The 23,640-nt window shown below is 45.2% G+C and overlaps 1 protein-coding gene across 2 annotated transcripts in view; it reads left to right on the top strand.

The window, feature by feature from the left end:
• Positions 1 to 23,640, top strand: part of KITLG (KIT ligand) — a 211,160-nt gene that overhangs the window by 21,120 nt on the left and 166,400 nt on the right. Inside the window, exon 2 of one of the 2 annotated variants that reach the window (XM_069629337.1) lies at positions 20,758 to 20,825. The exons of the other annotated variant lie outside the window; for it this stretch is intronic. Within the exon in view, the coding sequence (XP_069485438.1) occupies positions 20,823 to 20,825 (3 nt within the window). The 5' untranslated portion in view covers positions 20,758 to 20,822. The remainder of the gene's footprint in view (positions 1 to 20,757; positions 20,826 to 23,640) is intronic. 2 annotated transcript variants of the gene reach the window in all.

Raw genomic sequence — 23,640 nt, 5'->3', positions numbered from 1 at the left:
GTCAACAAGCCTTGACTTGCAATAGAGGCTGTGCGACCCCCCCCCCCCCAACCTGGGAGCTTCCTAGTGTAGTTTGTGCATAGGCCTGTCGTGGCCGACCTGCCTGGGCTCTGCACCTCCTCGGAAAGGTGCGTCCTAGCCCAGTTGTTGGGTGACCCATGGCTCCCTGCATTGTGTGTACTTCTGCAGAGCTTAGTCTGTCACTCTGTGTCCACCAGCTTGTTGGGTGTGGCTGTAGCTATGGTGACTGAGGTTGATGCTTGTTTGGTAATGCTGTTGATCTGATTGGGGAGGTGGGGGACATTGTTTTGTTGAATATTGTCCTGTCCTGGTCGTAATGAATATTGATGCAAGTGTGTGACTGATGGCTCAGGAGAATGCGCGTTTGCAGTCGTTTTTCTGAATAGATTAGTAGTGGCCTGAGCTGGATTGCATAAGGATGGTTTGTGAGCTTTGCTTGCTGTATAGCACTGCAGAGTAACTGGAAACCATAACCTACTGTATATATGTATACATGCTACCATTGTTTATACTATAAGGCTCGCAGCTGGTCTGTCTCTGGACTGCAATCTGTCTGTCCTCTTGAATTACTACCCACACCTTTATGAAATGGGTAGGAATGAGCTCTGGTTGGGTCCAAGTCTTTGTGTTCCAGTTCATGGGGCATTTATTTTAGATTGTTAACATCAGAACGATATTAGTTTTCTAGTCATTATGACTAAATACCACTGTAAATCCTCTCCAGCCACATTGCAAGCAGTTGCAATTTGGGCCACATGCAGTGGACTCTAATCCAGGGCAACATTAATTCTTTTCTGTGTGTTTCCAAAGGGCCAGCTAGGATGGAGGAATGTCAGACGGACTGCCACTGATACCTTGAAATATGACTCACGTGAGCCTGTGAAACATGTAGTGTGCCAATGGAGCCTACTCATGATTCTTTAAGGTGGTCTTCATTGAATTGCTGCGTTCCGTCTAATATTTAAGAACTTCCCAATATATTATAAACTTGGAATTTTGGGTGACTTTTTGGGTCTTTTAAAACACACTTAAGCTTTATTTCTCAAGGTCTTTAAGTTGTTTTTGAATAAGACGTCAAGGCAAGGTCACGCTTGTCATTTCCCACCTAGGATGATGCATATTCACTTGTATGATGCTTTTGTCATGCCTTGAAACACTTGTGTATAGGCTCGTTATACATGCCATATATCATAACTTTATTTTCTGGTCTGGTAGGTCCATTCCTGAATACACTGGGTCTCTTTGGGATGTGCCTTATCGATCCTTCTAAAGATGTGCCATCTCTTATGCCAGTAGGTCTTTGAACCAATCTTCTTGCCACTGTCACCTGTTAATTAACCTGTAGTCACAAAGCCCAGTTCAGACCAGTTGGTACCGTGGACACATTTTGCTTGCTATAAACTTGCGCACATACTGGGCTTCATTACACGTTTGTCGGTCCAGAAATAAGGGTGCTGGTAAACTCACTGGCACCCTTGATTCCGGACTGGCAAACTATGGGTTTGCCTGCCGCAGCCGCTGTGCCCACAGGTCTGACCCTGCCAGACCCGTAATGAGGCCCACTACTGTCTCCAGGGGATCGTACTTTGCTGACCATGGTGATGCATGCCACGGCACAGAAGCAAAACTGTAATCCTTGTAGTATGTGCACATTTTACTCCCCTGAGCCTATTTTGAAAAGATAGTTAAATATTACTCTGGTATACTTCCTTTACTAGTCTGTTGCAAATAAATATGTACAACTAAGTGTGGCCCGTATATTAACCGTCCTAATTTAATTGCAGGATCATTGCACTGATTGGTTCAAGCACATTATATTTTGTGTGTGTGGCAGTCACTTTAAAAGGCTGCCTTACACTTAATATTAACTTTCAATGTTGTACGTTGCTGCAAGTATGATATTATACCATTCGTAATCACTGGGTTAGATGTCGAGTGAGTGGGCTTGCAGCCGAGAAAGCGATTCAAAAACTGCCCTTTGAACGTCTTTGGGAGGGGAAGCTTTTAATCTCCCAGAGTACTTTATCTTCCGATAACTTCACGTCGTGAATTTAAGTGGACAGAATACAGGTCGTGTTTGCCTTCTGATAGGAGCGAAGCACTCACAATAAATCAAGAACAGTTTAAGAATTTTAGCTGCCGCACTTTTGTTGAAAGTTAGATGCTGCTGTGACTAGCGGGTTGCAATCCTGCTGATGCTCTGCATGGTTACAATGATTGCCTGTTAGGGAGATTGGCGTACACAGGGGTGTTGCTAAGTCTGGAGAAGATCTGGGGCTGCGCTAATGTCGGGACTGTCAGGACTAGGGGCTAGCTAGCCTTTTGGTTGTAGCCCCTGAGCGTCGATCCGGGGCTGCAACCATAAAACCCGGGGCTACCCCCCAGGCCCTCTAGCGACTCCTTGAGGCGTACAACTCTCTGTTGGCTGTGAAACTATGGATCCCAAGGGTAGCACAGTGTTGCCCAAAAGGAAAGACCAAACTCCTTTACGGTTAGCAGAGCAGTCCGGCTGAACCTCTGGAGTGAGGAAGGCTAAATGGGAGGTACAATTATTCCCAAATGTCGCCACAAAAAAATTCCAAACCCTGGGTTCCTGAAATAAACACTTTTATTGCAAGGTCGCACATGATATCTGTTGGGAAAGAGTAGTAGGTCGGGTTGAAGCTTAACATACAGCAGATCAGTTTGCAGCTGTATATTGCCATTTAAGGATTAACTCTTTATCCTAAAATGCAATCTCCATACTCGTTGGCAGACACTATACATACCGACTTCTAGAGGTAAATAAGAGTGGACCGCTCGACCATCAAACCGGGGTATGCAGTGATCACCAAGCCAGGAGGACTTGCACATTACAGGATATATTTTAGATTTGCACTGGCTAAATTCAGAAGGGCATATACCACTCTTAACCAAAGTAACCATGATGCAGTTTATATCCAGGGACGTGTAACAGACTTAAAACTCCTTAATACATCTGTGGTAGTCATTAAAATTCCATTGCATGATTGAGAAATCCAGGAGACCCTAGTGGACACTAGAAAAAGGCCACAGTCCAGGTGAACTCCTTGCAGTGCCACTTCTGGGTGTTTTGTGTTGAGAGAAGTGTCCTATAGGAAACGTGGCAGTAAAGGCCAGAGAAAGTCCCAGTTTCTTTCTACCGGTACTCGGGTGAAAACTGTCAACCCTCGGGTACATGAGTGCTGATCCAGTGGAGAGTCCAAGACCCAGCAGTCCCAGGAGCCGAAAAGCCGAGCAGGATTTAGCCATCCAATATAAATCAATAGGGACTATAGTGGAAGGGGACATGAAGAACCAGACTATCGCAGACCCGTGAGAGTGAGTATCTTGAAAAACCCACCAACCCAAGACCCAGAAGTAAGTATGTAGTGTTGGTTGCTGAAAACATTGTTCCAGAAAACGCAGATCAACCCAGTAAATAAACTCTTTTACAGTTCAAAAGGAGAATTCATTCACTCTGGGACTTAAACCCTGAGCCATCATAGACCCCAATGGACCAAAAGAAAAGTTATCCTTAACAGGAATGGGACTCGCCATCCAGAAGTGGAATCTGTGACCGATGGGTCCAGGAAGACAAGGGACCATTCACGTGGCAGATCCCCTGCCACTCGGCAGCCAAACCTTGATGGCACACCAGCAAACATTGACCCTGCAGCAGGACATTGGTAGTGACAGACCAATGAAGATGATTTGGTGGGGGTCCCAATAAATGTTCAAGGTGACTATCTCCCAAGACTGGGGTAGCAAACCTTGACCATGAACTGCAGGACAACGGCCTGTAAAACAGTCCCTGGATATGAAGTCATTTATAACACACCTGTACACAAGTGTTTCTAGGCGCGACAAGTGAAGGGGAGGACATGACAAAGGATCTTACTAGGCTTTGTGTTATTCAGTTTGTGTGTTAAAGGGGGAGAAGTGCCAGGGAAAAGGAAAACATGGCTGCAATGCTCTGCGTAAGTGCAAGGATGCACGGCACTGTAGGTTTACTGTTACAGCCCCTAACAGCGTGGAATGCCTGGAGGCAGTGCAGGGGTGACTCATCAAGAGGGAGCCTGGTACCTAATGAGACTGAGGGTAGCCGACAACCAGTCGCTGTGACAGACGGGTAGGTCAGCAGGGGAAGGAGACAGAGAAAGCCGAGGTTAACGTTTTGAGCTTCTTCTGGAACTTCAGGTGATCTGGCTCAAGTTTGAGAGGGGCAGGTAGGCCGGCCGCTTCAGAGGGAGGCACTTGCAGAGGAGAGGAATCTACCCCCCACTCTCTGCCTGGAGAAGCATCTTACCCTTGGAGAGTTGGAGGTAGCTGAGCAGAGGGCTAGAGAAGGAAGGTATTTCGGAAGAGAGCTTTGGATGTAGTGCAGGCTACAGCCCCAGAAAGCCTTGGAGCAGGAGCCCAATGTCTTACTGAAATGAAGGCAGAAATTGTTGGATCACGGATACAGCTGGGAATGAGAGGAGAGGAGGCTGACCGGAGCCTGAAGAGAGCTGAGTCATCCGCATAACACTGAAAGTTAGAGAAGAAGGTAGAGATTGGGTGGGCCAAGGGGGCTGAAAAATCGGGGTGAGAGGATGGCGCCAAGGGGACTCCACAGGTGGAGAGAGAGGTGGCAGAGAAAGGAACCAAGCTGGACTTGGGAGGGATGGTTGAGGAAGGAGGCCAACCACTCCAGAGCCTGATTTGTGAAGCCTAGGTTTACTTAATAGGATTATTTATACATCGACCTACCTGATCACAGTGAGTGGGGTGGATAAGGGGGGGGGATAAGGTGGGGCATGAGTTTATTAGTGGAGTGGTTTCCCATGTGCAACCCGAGCCCTTTCTTCTTTAGGCCTTGTGAATTCTATACTTTTGAAATGATCGTTTACTAATGTAGTGCATGTAGGACAGGGTTGTATTCATGTTTTGTTATGTTGATTTCCGTTTTTTCCTTCTCCATGGTCTGTGGATGTTATGCTTTTCTAGTAATCTACATATGTGTACCCATGGCCCACTCTTGGCCAAAGAGTGTGCTGGCTAAACCAATTGGCTTCCAGGATAGTGGCAGAGTGTTTTAGAGGATGGACCTTTCCAGTTGGCCACTTTTGCCCTCTGTCTGAGATAGCAAATTCATAAAAATCGCATGTAATTTGCTGTTCACACAAGCATTAATTCAAGAAGGGTGAGCCTTAAGCATAGCGTCAACATAATTGTCATGGATACATATTTCCTGAAATATTGCTCATAGTCCTACAGCAAAATCACATCTAAAGTTATGTATGGTAACACATACCAATGTAATGTACTGTAATGCAGAGGACGGTCTGTATTGACGCTTCTACATTACATCCTAAAGAGGTTTAGAAGGTGGGTTATGGGAGTCATGTTTTTCACCCACCGTGTGTGTTTCTGTGTGTGTGTGTGTGTTTCCAGAGTTGGATATGTGCTTGTTTATCCCTGCACTGGGAAAAATCTTCCTCCATAGCTGAAATTTGAAGTTTTTTTTTTCTATGTGTGCGATTCATACTTTGGCAGCATTTGACATGTAGTATTCCTCGCTTCACCTGTGTGATGCAGAGTGTTTATTGAACAGAAATGGAGTGAGGAAATCGTAATGAACCCCACGAGAAGCCCTTTTCATGGTAGCTTTGACTAAGCAAATTCAGTTAGTTTTGACTTTGTGGGAATGACTGGGTTCACATTAGTGAAATTTAATTGTAATTTCTTGGGAGAAATGGCATGGCCTTGCGTATTGTTGAAAACCTACCAATGCTGGATGGTAACATCATTGCGGGATCTTTTGAAATGCAGCCCAACCCTCAGCACTGTATTGAGTTTGAATCCTAACGGCCTTATCTGTTATGCCGCTAAAGCAGAGAAATATTTCACATCATTTTCATGGAGTACAGTACAACTGATATATCTGGGGGTGTAGTTGCGTACTTTCATCTGCTGTTAGCTTCTTCAGTTGTGAGTAAATAAAGGTTTAGAAGAGACAATATGTCTGTATTATAGATCGCCTACTTGGAAGGCTTGGGATGTTTCCATATTGCGAAGACGTTGGGATACTTTAACCTTTAAGATCAGCAATTGTCCTTACCAGGCAAGCTTTGGCTTGCCAGGTTCTTCAGTTTGTGGAGTTATAAGTTGGTTATTTTCCTCATTGGTCCAAATGGTCTATTGGTCTTAAAATGCAATGGTATTTGTAATACCTATTCTGTATTCTGCATTGAGTCAGGTGTTGAATTGGACTAAAAGGTCTGGACTGTCTGTAAGTTAGGAAATCTAAGCTTCGCATTGTTGTCGGCTGATGTTCTACGTTTCTCTTTCAAAAACATTTTACATTTCTTTTTACCCGTTTTTCCTTTTTGAGTGTACTGGTTATACGTTGGGTGAGGTCTCCATCAGCAATTCTGGTCTTGATGGATTCTGTACTCTCAATTAGCTCTGCCTTACGTGGTTAACCATTTGATTTCTTTTGACCTCCAAAGTCAAGTCAAGTCAAGTCAAGCCAATACACTACCTAGGTCTGTATTGGCTTATTAGCATCCAGGGTTGGCGCTGCAGCAAATCGGGTTACTCAGATCGCCGGCTGAATGAGCCACATGGAGGCTACTTGCACCTGCCTGGCTCTGCTCACCCATCCCCTGCTCATTCTGCCTCCCTCCCCTACCTCCTGTCTCAATCCCTTCACCTCTACTCTCCCCACCCCACTTACTTACCTTCTTCCTCTGTTGTTGGAGCCTCCGCAAAGAGCCCTGCCTTCCATCTCCACTATGGCCATCTTGGGTAAGTATTTTGCTTGAATGAATGCCACGGCCTTGGGCTGTTACTACCTGATCCGCATGAGGTGTTATTGCTATAACATCAAATTGTCCTACTTACCGTTATCTTAGATGGCAGGACACCACATCTATGTCACATTTGCTTTGCAAAGCCATTCGAGAAGCCATTCACCATGTGACCAAAAAACGACTTCTTTGCTCTGTTATGACACATTTCTTCCTTGAGTTGGAGAATCCTAGAAACTGTAAAGCTCACCTGGCTCCCACGGAGGCGCTGGTCTGGTCTGGGTTGCTGTGGCCTCTTCAAGCGTGATGCGCAGAATTCGGACCACCGATTGAACAGGACCCCCAAATCTTGCTTGTCTGGCCCGTAGGAATATCCTTCTGCAGATGAGAAAGGGTGTGCTTGCTCCCCCCTTTCCCTCTTCGTTCTCCTCTGACTTCCTCCAAAACCCCCGGTTTAAGCTCACCTTATGGTTTGGAAGGATGAACTCTCCATCCTGCTTCTGGTGCAGGGGCGCGCGTTCGTCCAGTTACTTCACTGGTTTTCAGAATGGCGCTGGCAAATCCACTTGACTTTACTGAGCGATACGCCGTAAGTATGAAGATGCAAAAGTTCAAGTGTGAGCCTCCTTTTATGTTGTCTTTTTCTGTCCTTTTATTTCAGGTGCAGAACAAAGGCGATGCGTTGAAGGGTTAAATTGCCGGGGTAAAATCAGGTGAGTCAGTGATGAGGGCGACCCCTCTAAATGTCTTTATAATTCCCCAGTAATGTCTTTTGTCCTTTCCACATAGGGGCTGGGGTGCGGTACCTACCAGAGATGTGGCGCCGACCCGAGATGTGGAATGGCTCGCCAAGAATAGCCGGTAAGTAATATGGCTGAAAATCCGGCTTTCCTCTTGTGTTCCCTTGCTCACCTTTTGTCTCTTCTTCTCTCCTTAGGTGCGGTGCAGAGATGTGGCGACCGGCACTGAGAGCCGCGATGGAGCCGGGCGGCGTCTCGGGAACAGGTGAGGGAAGCGCGGCGCTGCAGCGAGCAACGCGGTGCTTTTAAATGGAAGGCTTCCTTCAGGAATGCTGGCGTGAAGATTCCGGATGCAGGTAAGAAGGTTGAAATAGTTCTTGGTTTTCACCTTTCTCTTCTCTTATTCCCTTACAGGTGTTCCAGGTTCGAGGTGGGCGTGGCTGGAGTCCAAGTACAGGAGCAGACACGATGAGCGTTCAGCTGCTGGGATGCAGAACAACGCGAAGCACGTGTGGCTGTCCGGGTGTGGCTTAAATAGCCTTGGAAGAAGTTCCAGGTGAGTATTCTTCCACAGCCCCACCCAAGTAACAAAATAGTTCCTTCAGAAAAATAGTCCCTCCTAAGCCTCATTTGGCTTGGTTCTTCATGCAGCATGGTCTGCATCAGGTGAGTGTGCAGCATGGTCTGCTTCAGGTAAGTGCACCAAACACTTCCCTTAATGAGCCTGGCGCCTAGGGCGCCAGGACTGATGTCCAACATGAGCCTGGCGCCAACGGCGCCAGGACAGAGTCCAAAGAGCCCCGCTAAAGGGCCGCTGGGCTTTTACCCGGCGGCGTGATGCCTGCTCCCGGGGGTGCTGGGCCTGGCCTGGTGCTCCGGGGGTAGGCATCATGACAGAAACCGTGTTACTTGTCAGAATTATTAAATCTCCACCATCGTTGGATGACTGGATTTAAGCCTTTCCTTCAGTCTGGATTTATTATCCTGATTGGGCTCCTTTTTCCCAATTGCCATTAGTTTTAGGATTTCAACTGTACAATGAGCCCCTCCCCCGCACAGGCAGAATTAAGAGTGCTGCTGGATCATGCAGAGGAAGTGCCTTGAATAAATGTTGAGAATCAATCCCTGCCCCTCGAGTTCCAATGTTGGATCTGTTGCTGCTACAGTCCTGCTCCCTGATGGCAAATGAGGGTTAATGCACAAGGCTCCTCTCCCGACAAATGCACTTGTGCCCTCCTGCCCCAACCCACAACCCTGCCCAATAGTTTCAACTGATTCTCTTGCTGGCCACTAATAGTTGGTTTCTTTATTGTTAGGGCAGTTTTTCTGAAGTGCTACCAACTTCAAACCCATTCAACTGAGGCAGTACGAGACTCCACTCTTAGTATAAGACTGTACCACCTGAGTACATGGCAGCGTAGGCAGAGCAGCCAGGCTTATCTTAGGAGGGAGAGAGGGCAGTAGAAGCAGTACAAGTGAAATTGTAATACAAATGATCCAAAGAAACCCTGAAACACAATGGGCCTCATTACATGTTATGCGGTAAACCATGGTGCTATTAGCACCATGGTTGCCGCCGGTACCACCATGGAGAAAAGGGGGAATTACCCCATTCCAAGGTTGGTGGGGCGGTAATTCCCCCTTTCTCCATGGCCCTTCCCCATTCTTGCCCCATAGGGCTCAATGGGGAAGGAGCTAATTATGGCACCACAAATTGCAGTACCGTAATTGGCACCAAGGTCCCTTTGCGGGTCCCAACTTTAGCGGCTGGTCTACACCAGCCGTTAAGGTCGGGTCCCGCAAAGGGACCTCGTAGTAAGGCGGTAAGGGTTTACCACTACCGGTAAACCCTTAGCGCCTACCGTGTAATGAGGCCCTATGTATTGTAAAAATAAAGGATTTATTTAAATACAGGTAGGTCTAGATAAATCTAGTGGTAAGTAAGTACTATACTTGAAAGCCCACAGACCCAAGTATAAACCTTATTTGGAACAACTAAAAGTAGTTCTAGGGACGTCAAAACCTTGTTATATGCATTTAGTATAGGTCATGCCTATTCTTTGAGAGTAACAGACCAATGGTTACTTTCAGATAACATTCAGTAATACTAGGGCAGTAGCCCTTCCAATTGTACAGTGATTCTTGGAACAAATCACTTAAATAGTCAACTGGACAATATACATTTGGTGAATAGTGAAACACTTATCCTAGGTGCAGTAAAAAAAACCTGTAACTACTTTTGTCATAAGTTATACCAGGTGAGTAAAACCGCAAGGAAGTAATATACAATTTCAGATGCTTTTGAAATCGGGGAACCCCAGATTGAGGTAAGCAATAACTCTGGTAAATTATTTTGGATGGCACACAGCTAACACAAGGTAAGTAAAGCCCACATATTTTAACTTCACAATGAAGGGGAAAGTACAACCCAATGTCACACTTTACTGAATAGTTATTCTAGGTAGGCAACACCTAATGTAGACTTAAGGACAGGCTAGCAGCAAGTCGGGGGAAGTAACACCCAGTTGGGGGACACTCTTACAGTTATCCTAACAGGACTAAGCTGGTGATACCAACACATTACTTTTATAAAGAGGCACAACCTAATCACAGTAGAGTAAAATACCTTCACATCTGCTTTCTATTAGACTGGCAAAACAGTGGCTAAGGAAGTAAAGAGGTTAACCATACTTTTAAGAATAGTGCATCACACATTCAAGATCAGTAAGAACGTTTGTAACTGTACTCCTAGAATTACAGTTACCAACAAACTCTTTACAAGTAAGTAAAACACTTGATTTATTTTCTAGGCAGAAGTCCCAATCCCTTCAAAGTCTTTCCCTTATTCTTGGAGCATGAGTGTTCTCAGCGGCAGAAGGGGGGGGGGGTCGCTAGGACTAGTGACCAACAGGCAGTGTTAGAATAAGTTCTTTAGTAGCAAAAGTCAGAGTTTCTTAGGAAAACTGGGCAAACAGGTGAGTACTTTACTTTTAGAGTTGGAAGAGGGTCCGGGGCTTCACAGAAGACAGCCCAGCAGGATTCTATCAGTGGGACTGGGTGTACTGGATGAGGGACCTCCCGATCACAGAAAACACCCCAAAGCTACACAGTATAGGCTTAAGTTAAGCATATACCCCAGCCAACACAGTACCTCAGCAATGAAGAATAGATTGCAGCAGGAGAACTTCAGGGACTGCATCCAAATACCCGGTCAGTGGATTCCTTGTCCTGGAGACTGAACACAAGACCTCAGAAGGGACTTTGCAACAAGGATCGAAGAAGAAGGCTCTAGGCAAGATTTCCCTTGTGGCTGAACTGCGGATTTGGCGCCTTTTCAAGGAGCACAGAAGAAGACAGAAAACCGCGGTAGTATTCTCATTGTTTTAAAGGTCCAACACTCTTGTGAGGGGACTTTTCAGTCTTGATTTGTGTCTCTGGAGATGCACCAAGATGCTCACGAAGTTTCAGCTAGATTTGGAAATTCGGAAGACCGTGCACCGCACAGTGGCAGAAGGTCCCAGGGTATTAGGGTATTGGGGTATTGCAAGAACGCAAGGACGCAGAAACCCGTGGGATGGCTCAAAATGCAGGTCTTCTTGAGTCTAGTAGGTCTACCAAGGCTCTGGGTCGTAGGTTTCGGAGTCCACAGGTCGATTGGAAGGAAGGTCGGCAGCAGGCTCGGGTTACACAGCAGGATCTCCAGTCGCTGGAAATAGTCTCTGCCGCTTTTCCTTCGTCATCCTCTTCGGTTTCATGTTCCAGTGGTCAACATGACTTCAGCTTCCAGGTTTCCTGTATTTATCAGGAACTACAGCACAACCTCTGTATTCTCTCCCAGCATTTTACAAGAAAGGGAATCTGGTTGTCCAATCAGGACAGCCAGCCCCCCACTGGGATTTGTCCCAGTTGAAGCAAGGTGTAAGACCAAGGATGGGGATGTTTTGGACTCCTCCCCCACTTCCTGTGCTTACAGACTAACTGGAGCCTGGGCGGGGTGTCCAGGGGACTCCTGCCGAAGACAAAACTCGCACAAATAAATTTCCCCCCTTGGATGTCAGGGGAAGGAACAAGAAACGACAAACACTAAAATGGCAGAAAAAAGAAGACCGGGGCCATTTTGGTAAAATTAGCACCCTTAGGTACCTTTACTGCAGCTTTGATCAAAGCTCGCGGTAAAGGTGCACCAAATGGTATCCCTGCCACCAGCCATTTAAGGTAAGCTTGTCACTGTAACATAATTGTTCAAGTTTTAATGTGAAAGGGGATACATTGTATCTCCCAGCACTCCACATAAGGTGGGGTGTGCTGGTTTCACCTAACAAAATGTAAAAGGGATCCAAAGATCCTTTCTACCCTTGGGAACTGTAGTCCACTCAAGGTTAGCACAAGAAACTTAAATGAGGAGCTCCTAGGGCAACCCAGCAACAACAGGCACTTATTGCCAATAAGTTGTTAAACATGATAACTTTAAAAAGACACTATGGAGAGTCTTAAAAATGACACCCATAAAAAGAGTTAAAGATTAGGTGAGTGTGGAAAAAGATTCCCACTCACTGAGGTATTCATGAAAAACATCCCACTAGAAAAGCAAAAAGTTCTGGGGTTGAACCAGGAAAGGAAGATTTACCAGCTCTTGCCTAACATTTATGCATACACAGTGGTGGCTGGTAATGTTTTTTTTATTTGAGGTTGTCAGGTGTCTTGACCCACGTTTGAATTGTTATGCTACAACATTTGGTGCTGTGGGCTTAGAAAATCCAAGATGGCCGAAAAGCCCATATTTGCACCAGAATCCAGGAAAACCGCACAGTTTTGCGCACACCAAAATGGTCGCATGACCTGCCACCCACCAGTGCGAGCGTGATGGGCCAGAAGCGCCAGGAGTGAAACGTGGTGCCAAAGGAAAAACAGCAGTGCCTGTTAGCTCAAAAAAGCGCTTTGAAATCACCTTTGTTTCTCTGAAATGCAAGCTCAAAATGCCTATTTCAAACATTGCAAGATATTCAAAAATCTTATTGAGCACCAGCAGACGTCTGGTAGAATGAAGTCTTGTGTGCATACCAAATCTGGAAAGATGAAGAGCCTAAAATAATTTTTATAACACAACTGGCTGAGCTGTGGATGTCAGCAGCTTAAGTGAAATGGGATTTAAAGCCACTAAAATCGAAATGTTTAAAATAAATGAGTGACCTACTTTTGAGTGTCACATAGGTTGCAACTGTTTAAATGTCATAGTTTTGAACTTGGAATCAGCGTTCTAGCTGCATTTGTCAAAATTATAAGTTTGATTTGAATGAAGAAAAATGGGAACAAAAGTGACCTTTGGCTGAAGCCTGGCTTAAAGGGACTGAATTCTGCCCGGCAACTACCCCCGACAGGAGTTGAAACTTGCCCAGCAACTGCATTCACAGGCCTGGCTGCATTCTGCTGCCCCCACCAAAAGGCGATCACATCTCTCTGATTGAATCAGGGGAGGAGTACCTGGGACTGCAGGAAACAGAACAATGAACTTTCCTTGGCTCAGGCAAATGCTAAATCAGGGGGTCGTAAATGGCTTCCTCTTGGAAGAAACTGGGAGGGGCACTGCCTCTGTGAGCCAGCTGAGCTTGGAGGAAGTGGACAAACCAGAAATTCCCCCATGTGCTGTGGGAAACCACACCCCTCTGGGCCAGAGCATCATTTTAGAAAGATGGATAATTCATAGTACATAATTGTCAAAATTATATCAATAATATCATGATTCCTGTGATTTTTTTTCTGTGCACATTTGGTGTTAGGACTCTGTGGTATGTTCTGGGGGTAGTAGCGGAAAATAGGGTATTACTCCAAATCTATTTATGTTAAAAATCTGACACTTCATCATATGATGCCCATATTCCTTGCCCACATTTGTGTACATTCTGGAAAAGTTTAGAGGTTGTGTTCTGGATGAAAAGGGCAGAATTCTGTCCGAAGTGGACACGACATCTCACAAATGCAGGGATCGGATGGTTTGGCGCTCCAGAAAATGTTAACTGGACATAAAATATTAGGAAAAATTGTACATATATGCATTTAAGTCAAAAATATATTTGTGTGACAAGGGGAGGATTCTCTGACCCATAAACATACCTCATCACAATGACACTCCATTTCCTTCCCCCAATCAAGGGAGAGAGGAGAACTTGGCCAATGATAAGTTGTGAGGGGCAGGCTTAGTTATGCCCACGCACACACCCATTTTCAAAAGACATAAAAAGAGCCACTGAGACCCAGTTAGACATTCACTTCCCACTTCAAACTGATTTCTTGCGAAGCACTTACCGCACCAGACAATATTCAGAGACCAGAGCTTAGAAAACCAAACTCCCGATTCCAGAACTTTGCAGCAGACAGGCCTAGTCCACAAGCTGAATCCTTTCCAGAGGCCTCAGAATCCAGCAACCTAACCAAACCATTCAACAGCCGGGCGAGCTGTGTGATTCTGGCTCGAACCCTGTGCCAAGAACTTTTGCCAAAACCAGAGACCCAGACCAGCAGAGCAGAGAGAACCGCAGCTAAACCTGTTGACCAGATCTGTGATGAGGCCCATTCCTTCCAAAATTAGGAGTGAGTATCCAGCCAGAACTGTGCAAAACCAATCTCTTAGTTTAAAATAATCTAATTCAAACCATTTCCACTTATTTAGAACTGCATAGAAATTGTGTGTCCATTCTGATTTCAAACCGGTGAAAGTGTCATTTGAATTTTACTTTATTTCTGAGAATCTACCTCCATTAAATCGTCCGTATCTTTTGATCCGCACGTCCTAGGAGCGAGATTTAACTTTCATTGTAAAGCTAAGAATCTAAGCTTTCCAACAAGCCCAGGCATTCTACTCCTAATAGTTTTTCTGTAATCGCGCTCGACGCACTCGGAAAAAGTGCTGCGAATTGTAATTTGACTCAAACTTCTTCACTTGTCAGCTGTCTTTTGCTTCCATTGCTGAAATTTAGTTTTCAACCTGATAATCCCTCATGAATTACTGATAGTGTTGACCTGAACCAATCTTAAGTAGCTATCACCTACCCAGAATCTCCTATAGGGAATTAAAATCATTTTTAGTATATTTTCACTTCATTGCAAATCAGATTAAAAGTATTTCTGCATGTTTTAAAAGCATACCGGTTGCTCTAAGCTTGCTAGGGGGGAACTAGAATTTGTATTCCATTTGATTATATTCCTGAAAATTGTGTGCTCTCCTTTTGTCTCTTTATATTGCATAGCGGGGCGGGGAGTGAATTGCCACAAGGAGGAAAAGTGATTATATTATCTCTTGTTGAAACCATATCAGTTTATCCCTGTGCTGCATGCTTTTCCATCATTGCATTTCCTTGAAACCATAAAGGATTCTCAGCTACCTTATCCTTTCTATACCAACTCCTAAGTGATTAAAAAAAAGTGTGCTAGTGTAATATTATCCATTGTTGATCACTGTCAAATTCATAAGTGTGCTATCAAATATAATTTATTCATAAAAGTGTGGTATATATTGTTTAATTTTTCAAATAAATCTTTTAATTTGCAAAACAAACCTACTTCTTGGCTCAGTGAGGTCAGGGGGATTCAAAGAGAGGGGCGTTATACAAGGGTTTATCATCCAGATCTATGAACTTGTCATAAAAATCTATAAATAAGGGCTTCCCTTGGGCATCCCAGACTAGGCATTGACTTAGTTGGAGTGCTGAATTGAAGTCACTTAACAAGGTGCACAAATGTATGCCACAAATATGTGGTAACGACGGAGCATAGTGAGGGAGAATGAACCAACCATTTATATCACCTAGAATTGTTTTAAGAAATCGTGGGTTAAAATGGTGCCTTTTACAGCACACCTGTGAAAAGTGTGGTAAAAAACCACTTTGCAATCTGTTTTGTACTATGCAGCACCTGGGAAAAAAAGTATCCAATAAATGTAGGTCGCCAAGAGTGCAAATAATGCATTTTCAAAATGTTTTTGCGTATTACATTCTGTGAAGTGGTGTTCTGTAATGCCACCTCCCCTTGTGTGCACAATGTATTTTGCTCATGGATCGTGTCCAAAGGTAATCCTTGGAGACTCTCCGTGAGGGAAAATACATTCTGGCGTTTACATAATGCCACCCCTCTGGTGTACAGAATATATTTTGCTCATTGAGTCTCCAAGGATTTCCGTGTAGACTCTCCATGAGCAAAAACCATATTGGAAACATACTGCCAGAGGAAGGCTGCAGCGGCCAACAAGGAAGTAGCTTATTGGCTACTGCAGCACTCCCCTGACAGTGCCACTCTGTGACTGGCTATCCTCTCTCAAGCACAAAAAGCATTCGGCCAAAGCTGAATAGCTGGATTTCTACCGAACTTCAGCTGAATACTCACTTGAAGCCAGCGTTCGATACACTCCTACAACATATTCTTATTATGCACCCCTACATGCATGCAAATTCAATAAATGGACAATAACTACGATTTAAAATTGCTCACATTGCCGCCACAACACACGACTGGATGGCCCACCCCTTTGCCCTTCTGTGGATGCTGACTGACCGGGGACTCCTAGCCTGTCAGTCTGCATGGTGCATATAGAATATTAGAGCAATAATGAATTAGGGGGCACCACTTCTATGCCCCACTGGCCTCTCATGATTACGCTCTACATGGGCTCCACTTGAAAAGGGTAAGGTGGGAGTGCTCGGAGACATACCACACAACTCCCCTCGGCAAATAAATCACTTGTGTCGGCTGTGTTGCCTGCCACTGAAGCTTTGGGTGAGACATTTACGTTTAGATTATGTTCTAAATATGCACTATATTAATCTAAATGTGTACAAATGTCACCCAAAGGGAACGGGCTGGTAACACTCTAAACTAAGGAGCCGCCACTGTGTATACATTTTTGTAGCGCTAATGCCTCACTCTGGTAAGTGTTCTGTTTTTGGAGGCACGGGCCATTTATCACGGCATGGGCACAGGTGATTCCTGGTTTCTCTTGCAGGGGCAAAAAAGCAGTCTTTTAGTGATGTGGAAGGGGCCAAAGTGGTCTCAAATGAGAGAGTCACTGTAACTGGTGGAGCTCCAGAAAGACCGTGTTCAAATTGAGCAGCCCTGGACCAGAATTGCAGTGTGCGGTTCAGAACAACTGCACAAATGCCAGTGCGTAAGTAATGAACGAGTGATTGTGCTGGAAGAAGGCCAAATCCCCTCTCCCCCTTCCTTACATTTTCTGCTGCGTTTTCACCTGTTTTTCCAGGAATAACAATGTTGCCCACTGGGCAACACCGTTACTTAATTGATAAATCTTGGAAGTGGGATATTTTACTGCAGAATTTAATTTCAATAACGGAGAAGCCTTTTCGCCTTTTCAGTTGCACATTTTAGTGATCTTCAAATACTAAAGAAACATGCATTTGAGTGTAATTAATTTTAATTGGTGATTTATAGTCTTCATGCCAGACAGATTTAGCTTGTAAACTGGCCCGGATATCGAACCAATGTTGTGCAACATTGCCATGTTCGCCCCTGAGCTATCCTCCCAGCCCAAATAGTTTGTTGCAGGACCTTTTTTTATTTTGCGCGCTGACCTGTGGGAAATGGGAGTTGGCACTGCCACTAGGTGAACGATTCAGTGCCCATACTTGGGACATTGCATGCCATTTCTTGCCTCAAGCTTTAGTCCGATCCATGGGCGGCAGCAGACATGGTATGATGGTTTATTCATATGGGCTAGGGGAGGGCTTTTTCCACTTTGAGGCAGACAGCCTAATGTTGCTGGGAGGCCCAACGTGTGACTCCGACGCAAGAGCCGTTCACATTTCTCAACTCGGAGTATGCTGCCTGGATTTGCTTACTTTTAAACAGTGCTTTAAAGGATGTGGGCCAGCACTTTGTACTTAATTACATGGCAGGTTGAAAATGAACGCGTTTCACTTATCTGTAAAATAAAAGGTCTGGCAGCCTCTGCTCAAAACAATAAGCTCTCCCTTGCCCACTTAACGCACGCTAGCAGGGAAGGACCCTCTTCCCCCCCCCCCCCCATTTAGGTCACCAGTCCATCATCGCAGATGCCATCAAGAAGCTCCTCCTGCCCTTATGATCTTACATCTTCATGGCACTCTGGGCCCAGTTGCCAGATAATTGCAGCTGAGAGGGACAGTTTACCAGGTCTTCCGTGTGGGACCGAGGGATGTTTCTTGGCATGTGCCCTCCTTCTTTTGTTAATGGCACATACACTAATTTGCTGGATTTCGGGTACATCAATCATGGCACGAGCACTCCTCTGCCTTGAGCACACCATGTCCCAAATAGAAATTGCAAAGCAGTTGGGCACGGTTGATTCTGCACAGGTGTCTTTGGGCTGTGTGTATGTGCTGATGGTTCGTTTACAGGAGTGCACAGCAGTGTGTGTTGGAAAAAAAAGCACCCCCTCCTAAGTGTGTGAGTAAAGCCATGCCTTTCATTGTGAAACTTGGAATGCTATGCACGGTTCAAGCCAGAGTTCCCGAAATGGAGCTTAATTGTCATATGTGGTGTTTTTCTACTTAGTTTGTAAATCTTTTGGTGGTCTGTACCCAACACCTAATAGCTTTCATTAGCGATCCTAATCGGATGGAGTATGCCATAGGCTAATGGGCTTCATCCGTTCTGCTAAGAAAGCTGCCGTGCTACTTGAGGTCCCTTCATGGTATTGCCAGGTTACATTGCATCATGCCAGTATGAAGTATCACCATGCTTCATCTCGTGTTGTCTTACAGTAGCTCTGCTCTCCTGGTTCACTGCGGCATCTTTACCCAGACCAGTATGCCTTTGTCATGGTTACCTGTCATGGCCCAATGCTGTCCCTACATATCCTTGCTCTGCAATTTGCAATTTTCTTAGCTCACTGCCAGGTGTACGTAGCCAGTGATGCACAAATAGTTTAAATGCAATGAGTTGCCACTCTCTGGTAAATATTCAGTAGGCAGTGGCTTTGAGACCCATAGTATAAGAAAGCAAACAATCCAAGAAACGGCCTCCTAAAGATAGGAGGCCACTTCCTCTGGGTTTGCAGTGGACAGCAGCAGCCAGTGTGATCCTAGATCCTTACATAGACAGGGGATCAGATGGGCAGTATGGCAGTACTGATATGACCATGGGCTACTGCCCTGAGCCCCGGTGGCTCTGCAAAAGTCCAAGCAGTGCAGTGCGATGTCTCTCCTTTGGCAAATAGTTTTCATTGGCTTATGTCCTGACCAAACCTACCATTGCTTTGTGGCCGTGCATGCAGTGCAATATATACATTCTCTTATTTTCAATATGTAATATTAGGGCGTGTTCCATGCACTTGCGTTCAGCAAGGTTATTACGTTTCCAGATCCCTTGACTGATAGCTTTTGGTGCCATGGAAAGGGAATCTGGGGCCAGAAAAATAAAGTAGCCTGTTCCATATACACAATTGACACATCATTGTGATAATCCACTTAAGAGAAAAGTGGTCTAGTTGCTCACATAATAATAATAATTTGGCATTTAAATATCGCAACGAACCCTCAGGTATCTGAACGCTGCTTATTATTACCCACGGTGTGTGGTGCTCATTTATCGACCGCGGAAGGATGAAAGGCTGAGTTAAGGCCTGCCGGGATTCGAACCTGCGTTAGCAAGCTCTGCATGGATGTCAAAGCGAACGCTCTACTCGTTGTGCCACTTGACGAGCTTATGAGCAGCTAGGGTGTGGACATCCTTCTGCAAAGAACCCAATGACAAAATGGGCTTGGCTTCTTTATCACAGATCTACATGGGGGTTAGGAAGTGGTCTTTCGGATTGATGCCACACGATAGAAGAAACTGCAGAGAATTGCCAATCAGACGAAGTTCTTCTATGTGGCATATGGGTACATTGCTGCATTGTGCTCCTTTTAGCGACGTTTCAAACCGTCCGCAGCACATTTACAAATGGTGTTTTTTAGTGCAAAAGCGCTACACGTTAGATTGTTTTAGTGCAACTTCTTAAAGCTGGTGAGTCCCTGGGTCTCCACATACCTGCAATCTCAAAAGCAGGGCCTCCCCTGGATCTCGTTTCATGTCTGTGCTTTCGAGCTGCCAATTCCCACGCAGCAGGGGGGCTTCACTCTCTCCATCACTACGGAATGCTCCCCACTCCCCCCTCACTAAGCTGAGGTTGGTGGCAGAATGCCAGTGTTCGAACCTTCCTGTGTGAACATCTTCTATTCAGCCTTGAGCCATCCGTCCAATTTGAGTTGCCATGGACCCATCAATTCAGCTAAGTTGCCTTGGACTACTACGCCAGCAGCCAGCAAGTCCATAATGAATTGCAGGAAAATACATTGATGTGGGTCCAGCTAGTAAGTTTAGTGAGTGTCTGTGCAATGCCTGCACTCTTCCCTCTGTTCCTGGCCTTGGATGCTCTCTAATCCCCTCGTTATTTTTTGCACCATCTGATCGGCTGTCATCCTAAAACAGTATCTCATACTGGAGATGGTCACACAGCTTGGGTGGAGAAAAGATGCCCCCGGGTAGAAAATACAGGCACGGTGACGTTATTTTTGTGCAAAATATGGACATTTGCATTCTGTCAGCATCAGATTAAAATTTTGCCGATGTTAACACATTTACACCACAAACAAGTACTTTTCTCCCGCAACGCCTTGTCTAGTGGAACGTTAAATGCATAAACCATTTGGTGCAAAATGTTGGCAGTATTCTTTTTGTCATTGTCCTATTTTTATTTGGTACTGTCCAGTCTAATTGTAAATTTGGTTTTCCTCAGTTGGTCTTTTCATAGTAATGAACAGAGCAAACCAGTGCTTGAGATTTCAAAGTGGCGATTGAAGCAATACCCGTTCGTTCATTAATTTCCTTACTGATGGGGCAGAATGGATTTGCACCATGTCGGTGCGAAAATATGACTGCAGGCATGCAAGTTGGAAACGCTGCCATATAGTTTTTACTTGCCCTTCTTAATCTGGCCTAAATTGATCTCACACACACACCCCAGTGCAGCGTGACCGCCCATTTTGTACACTTGATTGGGTGAAGCCACCTGCCCCTGCCTAAAAACATACTAATTGCACTAATAGCACAACAGCTACACTTTAAAGATTGACTTGTGTTACACGATGGATAAACACGTTGGCAGGTCACGACCTTTGCAACACGCATGCAGTATTGCAAGTTCTATTTTTGATCACTTTTTTTTTTCTTTTTTTAAGGTGTGGGTTAAGCATGCAGACAACTCGAGCTCGGAAAATTGATTACAGGGACATCATGATACAGAATGGTTAGTGGAAATTTACATACACTTTTTTTTCTGAGTGTCTGTGTTCTCATTTGTATACATTTCAGTGTGTACCCATTTAGAGGTGTTTTCGGACATGGTCCCCCTTTTTTTTTTTCTTCAAAGATCTGTGGCCGAAGTCTTCAGAATCCCTATCCCGATTGGGTGTAAACCCATCTAGCCATTGCCAGTTTGCTCTCTGGGAGATTTACTTTGTGAACTGAACACTGGCCTCCTTTTGTCCATGACGTTTAAACTTAATGAGTGAGCTTTGGAGTTCGGTTAAGGTGTGCGGCTGGATAAGTGACAACATATTTAAATTGGCAGGGCATGGGCTGCTGTTGCTATGCAAAAATGCTAATCTAATCCAAGTAAACAATCTGTTGGTTTTAATAACTTTCTCAGGGCTGGTCCTCTCTGCTCTGTGAATGGTTACCCTCGTTTGAACAATACAGATGCTAAGGAGAAGCAGATGTGTGCATAATGGCGACTTTCATAAACGAGTTCTATGTGAACAATGCAAAGCGGTTCTTATGAAATGCGTCGCGCAGGATGAACACTGGACAAAGTAAAACCAAATGTTTTGGACGGTTTTATTAAAAACTGTTCCCACTTATTGTTTGTTTGATTCGTGATAGTTGTGTGGTTTGCAATGGGATTTGTTAGTAATTTATTTTCTTTGTGGTCTGTTTATTCCCCGAGGCAGAACCTTCTGCCAAGAGGAGTCTGTGGCCAGCTCTACATTACACTGCTTGCCTTCACTTCTATCCTGTACCACTTGGGTAGTGCTCTGGCAGTGAAAGCATACATTATGTAGACCGATTCACATGTCCCTGTTCTACATGGAAGCCTGGAATGTGTATGTAAATCTGTATCTCATTTTTCTTATTGGCACTTGAAGAGAGGTACTGGCCAATCGGGAAGCCTGCAACACAGGCAAACTCCTATGTGATTGCCAGCATTCCTTGCCCACATACTTTTCCACTCCCTGGTCCCCTCTGCCCGAGTTGCGCTTTTTTACCCCTGCCATCCACCTCTGCCAAGCAGAGTCCCTTCTGACAGAAGCCATCTCTGGGGATGGACTAGCCTGACTGCTTGCACCTGTCTGACACCCCTCAGCAGCTGCCCTGTTTAGTAACATGGCAATTTCAGAGAAACAAATGCATTTCTACAAATGGCCTGATGCAACACAAAGATCCAAAAGCTATGGTGGCTTACAATACGTGCCCAAAACATGTGGTCTACATTTGTCAGCTTGGTTGCCAGCGATCATTCACTGCCAGGGCCTTATGTGGATCAGCTATCTGGGACTTGGTGGACACAGCCCAGGAAACTCCACCTTGATCTTTCAGGGGAATGAGTGCTTCAAAGGCAAGCTCTGCCTGGACACCCGAGAGGCTCCCACCAGAGTGGTAATTACTGGAGGCCATTTCATGCCTGACAAATAAGTAGAGGATCTGAGTAGAGTGGCTCAGGACGGAAGTGACCACCTAGAGAGGGGTTCCTCAATCTTGGTATTTGTCAGGTTACTCCCATATCCCGAACACTTCTGCAGACAAACTCCCTGGATATGACCTCACTAGATAAAATGAGTCTCGCAAAAGCCAGGGTTGGACCTTTCCCGAAGTTTAGAAGGGGACCGATCCACTGTGGCGGATGCTTCCTTAAGAGTGTGAACCCTCCCCATTAGTGAAATCCTCTTTGGATTTCAGAAGAATGTTGCCTGCAACCTTATTTAGCAGTGCAACCTGAACCAAAGTCCTCTTCCACAGATGGAGATAAAGGTTCCAAGAAGGGAGAAAGATGCTTCTCAGAGGGTCATTTCTGGTGACCCGCTGTCTGGACAAGGCCAGGTTTGTAGCCGAGACCGCAGATACCCGGAGATCCTGCCCACTGGCCATGACAGCCCCTGCAAGTGCTCTCTGGCAACCTTCCTGGCTGTGGGAAGTGTAGAACAAGGACTCGCCATGTCCGTGGATGAGGTACTCCAGCAACTAGAAGTCCAACAACTGCTCTGGCCACCATTTTTCACTGTTGGCACCTGTTGCAGACTTTTGACATGTGCTGCTTTTTCAATCCAAATCAACTCTCTACTCGTTGCGTGTATATGCTTCTGCTGTTTTTGAGCCAATAGTCCAAGAACTGCATCACGTTGTTTGAGCTCATTAACCTGACTCAACCACTTCGAAAAGCTCTTCCATCGTCTCCCCATTTTTGTCACCATTTTTGATTGGATCCCAGCTTCAGGTCCACATCCTCTTGCTGGACCTTTTCAACCACTGTACCATCTAAAGCCATTGATGGCAATTGACTCTACTATCCCTACACCGACTCGACATATCGTAAACCCATTGCCCATTGTGAATAACGTATAAGCGTGCCTCAATGCTGTTGAGAGCCAAGAACAAGCCTAAAAGATGATTGTAGTGGTTCTGCACCACCACCCCTCTGCCCCTGGATCTAACACTTGGGCGTGAAACGCTATAACAAAATCCAAATAAAATAAAAAAAAATACAAATTCTGGGCTTACAGTGGAAAAATCTGATTACAAGTCTCAGAATGCAAAGATAAAACCATGACTGGAGTAGTGTCTCCCGAGTAGACTGGAGAATGGCCACACCTATGCTTTTTACCAGCAGTAGGTAAATGGACGATTTCAATTCATTATTTATGATGGCCATCTTTGAAGTTCTTTTGTGGAAAATATTGGCACCCTGAATGAATCCCTGGGGTGCCGATATCAAACACTGTTTTAGGGGAGGTGGACAAAGGTGATAACGGCACTGAGCCCTCACTTTGAGGCCTACCTAGTTAAGG

The sequence above is a fragment of the Ambystoma mexicanum genome, chromosome 12 (assembly GCF_040938575.1).
Source record: "Ambystoma mexicanum isolate Mex_15411 chromosome 12, UKY_AmexF1_1, whole genome shotgun sequence".
In the NCBI taxonomy this organism is placed as follows: Eukaryota; Metazoa; Chordata; class Amphibia; order Caudata; family Ambystomatidae; genus Ambystoma; species Ambystoma mexicanum.
This window is presented reverse-complemented; position numbering and strand designations above follow the sequence as displayed.